General features: G+C 37.1%; 1 protein-coding gene across 1 annotated transcript; it reads left to right on the top strand.

The window, feature by feature from the left end:
- Positions 1 to 7,454: 7,454 nt before the first annotated feature.
- Positions 7,455 to 7,781, top strand: LOC129514823 (protein S100-A10-like). The gene has a single exon (XM_055333526.1). It carries the CDS (start codon positions 7,491 to 7,493, stop codon positions 7,779 to 7,781), a length of 291 nt encoding a protein of 96 aa, XP_055189501.1. The 5' UTR covers positions 7,455 to 7,490.
- Positions 7,782 to 8,672: the final 891 nt, after the last annotated feature.

Genomic DNA, 8,672 nt, shown 5'->3' with positions numbered 1-8,672 from the left:
ATATATTTTATATTTATCCACATATTTACCCTTTCCTGTGCCCTCCATTTTCTTCCTGAAACTCCAACCCTGCATCAGGGATTATTTCTCTTCATCCTGAAAAAACTTCTTCAATCTATTTTTCACGGATGTCCTCTACTCTGTTAGTATAGAATAATCGTATTTATTTATTTATTTATTTATTTATTTATGACAGTCACAGAGAGAGAGAGAGAGGCAGAGACACAGGCAGAGGGAGAAGCAGGCTCCATGCACCGGGAACCTGACGTGGGATTCGATCCCGGATCTCCAGGATCGCGCCCCGGGCCAAAGACAGGCGCCAAACCACTGCGCCACCCAGGGATCCCTAGAATAATCTTATTTTTGTTTCATTTTTATTTTACTGTGATTGTAGTAGATACTTTCATCAGGTAAAAAGTATATGCTGACTTTATTTTAGCATTTAAAAGATTCCATTGTCTCTGGCTTCCATATATTTAGCCAGCCATCTATTATTTCATCTAAGATTGTTTTTAAGGTTTATCTTGTTTTGAGTAGCTTGCCTATGATGTACCTAGACAAGATGTTCCTTGTATTTGTCTTGCATGGTGTTTACCGAACTTTTTAGTTCTGTGGTCTGAGACTTTAATCAATTGCTAAAACTCTTCAGCTACTCTCTTTTCACTTTTTTTTCCTGCCTCATTCTCCTTCTCCTTTCCTGGGACATCAATTACATATATACAAGGCCACCTTATGTTTTCCTCAGATATTTTCTTTTAGTAATTTTATTTATTTTTTAGAGAGAGAGAAAGAGAGAGAATGTATGAGCAGGACGGAGGGGCAGAGGAAGAGGGAGAGAGAGAATCTTAAGCCAACTCCATACTCAGTACAGAGCCTGACTCAGAGCTCAATCTCACAACCCTGAGATCATGACCTGAGCCAAAATGAGTCAGATGCTTAACTGACTGAGCCACCCAGGTGCCTCTGCATAGTAATTTTTGAATTACCTTTTCCCTTCTCTGTTTCAGTTTTGATTATTTCTATTGACCTGTTGCAATAATTTATTGTTTAATTCAGTTTAATTAATCTAATCCATTAATTAATCCAATCCAATAAATTTTACATGTCAAATGTATTTTTTAATAAAGTTTATTTTCTGGGCAGTTTGGAATTCACAGCAAGCTTGAGCCTACTTAGTATAATAGGGGGGCTCTTAAGGCTTTTTCAGATTCCAATCCAACAGTCCAGTTTAGCTGTTTTCTCCTCTCTTTCACAATTTTTCTTTGACTATAGTAAGCTCACTATTGCATCTGCCTATGATTCCCAGACTACCCCAAGAGGCAAATGGCCACTAACCCGGGAAAACTAGGAAAGATCTGTTTATCTTTGGAATTTATTTAGACTTATTTAATTCCAGAACTCTGATGACTTAAAGTAAAATACATTTTTTAGCTCATCCATTTATTTCTCACAGCAACAATGGAGTTAATGATCTGTTTGATGTCTTTCATCCTAACCAGAAGTGAAAAACAGTGTTTGATACACTTGACTATTCACTTGTCTTTTTCCTTGGCATCCAGGATGTTGTCATTTTCAAATTTTCCCTTGCCTGAATTTCTTTCTTTTTCCTAATGTTGGATTTCCTCAGGGCTCTCTCCTCTATTCTAACCGTTTTCTAATTCTGTTTTCTCTCTCCGGATGATCTGTCTCTTCCATCTGTTAGTGATCCCCAATCCATTCTTTGTCTAGGCTTGAGGGGACCACATGAGAGCATTAAGCCTTTTTGAAACATAGAATAGCTTTGGAAATTAGAGACTTCTTAAGAACAAAGAATAAATGACTCTAGTTTCTAAAGAACAGAAAAAAGTAAGATTTGGGGCAGGAGTGTTTATTTAAGGAAAAAAACCCATGCTTATTGACAATCATATGTTTAAATGTTTCACTATAATTTGCAGTCTAAGGAGGAAATTATAAATTTTATACAGATTTTCATTACCAATTTACAAATATAATTTGCTTTCAAAGAATCATAGTTTTATAAATAATGTGAAGTGTCATAGTGGTTAGGCAGCCTTGTAAATAGCTTTCAAAAATCATATTTAAAAATTGCACTTGGTCATGAAACTATATTTATGATGACAACACAAATTATTGTGTTATACTCCAATTTACCAATTTCTTAGGAAAAACAAATATGGATATAAAATACCACTTTTATTAGACCATAAGTATGTTTCTTATTAGACCTGCCCCTATGTTTGGACCATGGAAATAAACACTAATGCTTAATGTTACAGGAAAGGAACTTACACTAATCTTACTGTCATTTGTGGAGCTCAAATCAAACTCTACAATACAGCTTCCCATTTTAGATAATAGATAGATAATCCTGCTCTTATACAGTTCAGAATAATCAAATATTCAAAAATTTTAAAATTAGTCATAAACACCTTATATGTATTGCACATGAATTATTAAAAACAAAACCCATATCCACTTCAATTTTTTAAAGAGCTATATTTCATAAGTTTGTACAGTGAAAATATCAAAGCAAGGTCTTCTATAATCTCATATTCAAAGCTATCCAAATAAGCACCAAATCCAAGTAAAAATAGTGGCCTTGTTATGAAAACACAGCTTCCTTAGACTCTCCTTCCAAATAGATTCAGGAATTCTGGAACTACCACTCTATAGTAGTTTTGCTTCCCAGCTAGGATATAAAATTAGACTTAAATCTCAATATGGCTTAGATTTAACAAATACTTGTCTTGAATCCTAGAATCCCTGACTTGGAACTTTATAAGCCATGAACACTTATAATCTTGGAAATTTGCAGAATAATAAATGCACACGTGAAATTTGCTTTAAAATACTTCGGCATTGATAGTATAGTTTTATGTATCTGGTCTTTAGCTTAAGTTATACCCTATATTCAATAACTTATCATAATTGAAAATTCACATCCAAGGGATGGTCCCCTGAGCATTATATGAGAAAGTGCACACTTCAGATGTAGCTTCTCCAAGAGTTTCAGCTATCTGTATTTCTAATCAATACTAGATTTTTCTAATTAAAATAATGAGCATTAAAAATTGGGTTTCATTAGGGAATTAATGCTTCTTTGTCATCATGAATATTAAAAGTGAGCTCTCAGGTAATATTACTGATATTCAAGATATGTGGGTTACCTTAAGTTTTAGAGACACACTCACCCTTGCATGAAAGGTATAATAATCTAAGAAGCCCTATTACCTGTACCTTTGGGCACAAAGCTTGAGGCCTGGGTCTTAACTGTACTGAGATCAAGACCCTGGAGTAGAGAACTCTGCTTTTCTGATGCCAGAAATAAATTAACCAAATCCTGACCAGAATATTCTTGCAAATGTTTCAAGTAACTGTTTTATGTAAGATGGTCTTTAGGGCACCTAAAAAGACTCAGGCTGGAACTTTATCAAACTTTCAGAAGAGAATTTTGTTCACCCTTGGTAATCTGTGTTTAATAATTTAGTTTGAGATTTGCATTTATTATAATCTAGTAATTAGCTTGTAGGGATATAGCTAAACTGCACCTCACCATAAACATCTTGGCAGCTACTAATGTGTTCCAAAGGGACCTTAACCGTTGGATTCTATTTGCATCAGTGTTTATCTGTAAGCTGAGAGCTCTGACACTAAATGTTTCCTAAGACTTATTTTATAAACTTCTCTTGAGAGGCTAGGAGTTAATGCATGAAAATACACCAGGAATGTGTATTGGACAGGTGTTAGTAACTAAACATCTCATAAGGTGTAAAAATTTCAGCTGTTGGGATGCCTGAGTGGCTCAGCAGTTGAGCATCTGCCTTGGGCTTAGGAGGTGATCCTGGGATCCAGGAATCAAGTCCCACATTGGACTCCTTGTGGGGAGCCTGCTTCTCCCTCTGCCTGTGTCTCTGCCTCTCTCTCTCTCCGTCTCTCATGAATAAAGAAATAAAATTTAAAAAAAATAAAGAAATACAAGAATTAAATTATAAAAAAGGTGGAACAGAACTTTTCTCCAAGTACCAGAACCAAGAAAAATTCCAATTGAGCCTAACATTTAAAGCAATTCCAAAAAGAGATTTTCTGTATCTGTTTTCAGTTGAAATCAAAAGAAATGAATTCTGATTAACTTATGCTACAGTTAAAAAAAAAGATTTGGAAAGTCTTACTGCCTCATAGGTAGAGCTCAATAATCAAAATTCAAGAAGAAAAAGAAGGGGACTTAGTAGAAGGTGTTGGTAGTATCTAGAGAGTCACTCTGCCATAAATTACTCTGTTTTAACTGTTTCTGTCCTCATGTATATCCACTAGAGATTCATATTTCTAAGATAAAGAATCACTTTGGCATTGCTAAGATCATTTGCCCACTCATAGCCGATGAGAGTAAGGCACATTTTCAATAGGATACAACAGTACATTAAGTACTGATGGAGTACTTCCAAATTCGTTCTATGAGGCCAGCATCACCTTAATTCCAAAACCAGACAAAGACCCCACCACAAAGGAGAATTACAGACCAATATCCCTGATGAACATGGATGCAAAAATTCTCAACAAGATACTAGCCAATAGGATCCAACACTACATTAAGAAAATTATTCACCATGACCAAGTAGGATTTTTCCCCGGGACACAAGGCTGGTTCAACACTCATAAAACAATCAATGTGATTCATCATATCAGCAAGAGAAAAACCAAGATCCATATGATCCTCTCATTAGATGCAGAGAAAACATTTGACACAATACAGCAACCATTTCTGATCAAAACTCTTCAGAGTGTAGGGATAGAGGGAACATTCCTCAGCATCTTAAAAGCCATCTACGAAAAGCCCACAGCAAATATCATTCTCAATGGGGAAGTATTGGGAGCCTTTCCCCTAAGATCAGGAACAAGACAGCGATGTCCACTCTCACCACTGCTACTCAACATAGTACTAGAAGTCCTTGCCTCAGCAATCAGACAACAAAAAGACATAAAAGGCATTCAAATTGGCAAAGAAGAAGTCAAACTCTCCCTCTTTGCCGATGACATGATACTCTACATAGAAAACCCAAAAGACTCTCCCCCAAGATTGCTAGAAATCATACAGCAATTTGGCAGTGTGGCAGGATATAAAATCAATGCCCAGAAGTCAGTGGCATTTCTATACACTAACAATGAGACTGAAGAAAGAGAAATTAAGGAGTCCATCCCATCTAAAATTTCACCCAAAAGTATAAGATACCTAGGAATAAACCTAACCAAGGAGGTAAAGGATCTATACCCTAAAAACTATAGAGCACATCTGAAAGAAATTGAGGAGGACACATATAGAGGGAAAAATATTCCATGCTCATGGAGTGGCAGAATTAATATTGTGACAATGTCAATGTTACCCAGGGCAATTTACACGTTTAATGCAATCCCTATCAAAATACAATGGACTTTCTTCAAATAGTTGGAACAAATTATTTTAAAATTTGTGTGGAATCAGAAAATACCCTGGATAGCCAGGGGAATTTTAAAAAAGAAAACCGTAGCTGGGGGCATCACAATGCCAGATTTCAGGTTGTATTACAAAGCTATGGTCATCAAGACAGTGTGGTACTGGCACAAAAACAGGCACATAGATCAATGGAACAGAATAGAGAACCCAGAAGTGGACCCTGAACTTTATGGTCAACTAATATTCGATAAAGGAGGAAAGACACTGGAAGAAAGACAGTCTCTTCAATAAATGGTGCTGGGAAAATTGGACATCCACATGCATAAGAATGAAACTAGACCACTCTCTTTCACCACACACAAAGATAAACTCAAAATGGATGAAAGATCTAAATGTGAGACAAGATTCCATCAAAATCCTAGAGGAGAACACAGGCAACACCCTTTTTGAACTCGGCCACAGCAACGTCTTGCAAGATACATCCATGAAGGCAAAAGAGCAAAGGCAAAAATGAATTATTGGGACTTCATCAAGATAAGAAGCTTCTAAAAAAAAAAAGATAAGAAGCTTCTGCACAGCAAAAGAAACAGTCAACAAAGTTCAAAGACAACCTACAGAATGGGAGAAGATATTTGCAAATGACGTATCAGATAAAGGGCTAGTTTCCAAGATCTATAAAGAACTTATTAAACTCAACACCAAAGAAACCATAATCCCATCATGAAATGGGCAAAAGACATGAACAGAAATCTCACAGAGGAAGACATAGACATGGCCAACATGCACATGAGAAAATGCTCCGCATCACTTGCCATCAGCAAAATACAAATCAAAACCACAATGAGATCCCACCTCACACCAGTGAGAATGGTGAAAATTTACAAGGCAGGAAACAACAAATGTTGGAGAGGATGTGGAGAAAAGGGAACCCTCTTGCACTGTTGGTGGGAATGTGAACTGGTGCAGCCACTCTGGAAAACTGTTGGAGGTTCCTCAAAGAGTTAAAAATAGACCTGCCCTAGACCCAGCAATTGCACTGCTGGGGATTTACCCCAAAGATACAGATGCACCGAAACGCTGGAACACCTGCACCCCGATGTTTCTAGCAGCAATGTCCACAATAGCCAAACTGTGGAAGGAGCCTCGGTGTCCATCGAAAGTTGAATGGAAAAAAAAAAGAAAAAAAAAGAAAGAAAGAAAGAAAGAAAGAGAGAGAGAGAGAGAGAGAGAAAGAAAGAAGAAAGAAAGAAAGAAAGAAAGAAAGAAAGAAAGAAAGAAAGAAAGAAAGAAAGAAAGATAGAAAGAAAGAAAGAAAGGAAGAAGAATGGATAAAGAAGATGTGGTTTATGTGTACAATGGAATATTACTCAGCCATTAGAAACGACAAATACCCACCATTTGCTTTGACGTGGATGGAACTGGAGGGTATTATGCTGAGTGAAATAAGTCAATCGGAGAAGGACAAACATTATATTGTCTCATTCATTTGGGGAATATAAAAAATAGTGAAAGGGAATAAAGGGGAAAGGAGAAAAAATAAGTGGGAAATATCAGAAAGGGAGATGGAACATGGAAGACTCCTAACTCTGGAAACCCACTAGGGGTGGTGGAAGGGGAGATGTGCAGGGGTTGGGGGTGATTGGGTGGCGGGCACTGAGGTGGGCACTTGACGGGATGAACACTGGGTGTTGTTCTGTATGTTGACAAATTGAACACCAATAAAAAATAAATTTATTTAAAAAAAAGAGTAAGGCACATTTTGTATGGGGCAGACCAAAAAATAGCTACTACGCACTGAAGCAGAAAATAAACATTCCTATACATAAATAAACTTAAACATAACTGTGCAATAAAAAATTATGACTTTATAGTCACACCATCTAGTCAATCATTTAAAATATTTGATTAAAGAAAAAGAAGTGCTTTGATGACATTTTCAAGTCCTTGATTATAAACCTCCTACATTTGAAGGTATAAGATGGAGAGACGACTGGTCGAGGGTCCCCGCCAGCTGAGCGTCCCTGCTGCGCCTCGCGCCAAGGTTTCAACAGATCTCACCAAGATGCCGTCTCAAATGGAACATGCCATGGAAACCATGATGTTCATGTTTCACAAATTTGCTGGGGAGAAAGGATACTTGACAAAGGAAGACCTGAGGGTACTCATGGAAAAGGAATTCCCAGGATTTTTGGAAAATCAGAAAGACCCTCTAGCCGTGGACAAAATAATGGACCTCGACCAGTGCCGAGATGGCAAAGTGGGCTTCCAGATCTTCTTTTCGCTAATTGCTGGGCTCACCATCGCATGCAATGACTATTTTGTAATATACATGAAGCAGAAGGCCAAGAAATAGGCACCACTGAGCAACACTCCGCCTGGAGTGAGGTGTCCTGAAGGGTCTCAAGGAATCTGTCCCACAGCTTCCACCTGTATAAAAGATTCCATGAGCAGATCAGGACCCTCAGAAAATGTACAAATAAAATCCAACCCCCATTTGAGAAACAGAGAAAGAAAAGTCAGTAAAAGAAAGCCAGATAAGCTTTTGATTTTTATATTGCTTGTTGCATCCTCTTACCCTCAATAAACAAATTCCTTTTTTAATTCCTCAAAAAAAAAAAAAGAAGAAGATGGAGCGACTTTTGCCATTATGAATTCAGGGATAAAACTTATTGTGCATGCTTTCTGAATCTCAAAGGATCAAGTCAAGTCTTTACGTTTATTTTCAAACACCTGAAAAGGATCAAAGGAGTGGAAAAGTCATTGTAACTAAGAGTTTCTCATGCATTTTAAGAGCAGATATTGAGTTTTACAATCTCTACTGAGGAAGCTGCCATAATGTTGATGAAACAGCAGCTCAGGAAAACAGATTTAATTCTGCAAATACTCATGGAATATTGCTAGTTTGTTGATGGCACCAAGAGAAACACAAATAAGCAAAATCTCTCTGGGGAACTTAAAACATAATGGGAAGTATAAACTAAATTCTCAAATAACTATAGAGAGTATGGATTATAAAAAGGGGACAGATTACAAGTAATTAAGAGAGTCCAGATATGATGTGAAATGTGGAATTCAACAGGAGAAAAAAATCAATATTTTCTTATTTCTTACTCTTTTTTTAAGAGCTTATTTTTTATCTGACAGAGAGAGCATAAGCAGGGGGAATAGCAGGCAGAGGGAGGAACAGGCTCCCGCTGAGGAGGCAGCTGGACGAGGCAGCTGGACATGGGGCTTGTGGGACTGG

This window comes from Nyctereutes procyonoides, unplaced genomic scaffold (assembly GCF_905146905.1).
Source record: "Nyctereutes procyonoides isolate TBG_1078 unplaced genomic scaffold, NYPRO_anot_genome, whole genome shotgun sequence".
In the NCBI taxonomy this organism is placed as follows: Eukaryota; Metazoa; Chordata; class Mammalia; order Carnivora; family Canidae; genus Nyctereutes; species Nyctereutes procyonoides.
Note: the sequence above shows the minus strand (reverse complement) of the source record. Positions and strands in the feature narration are given on the sequence as shown.

Bases quoted from the DNA above. Each gene is read 5' to 3' on its own strand.
- LOC129514823 (XM_055333526.1), top strand. From the start codon at position 7,491: ATGCCGTCTCAAATGGAACATGCCATGGAAACCATGATGTTCATGTTT.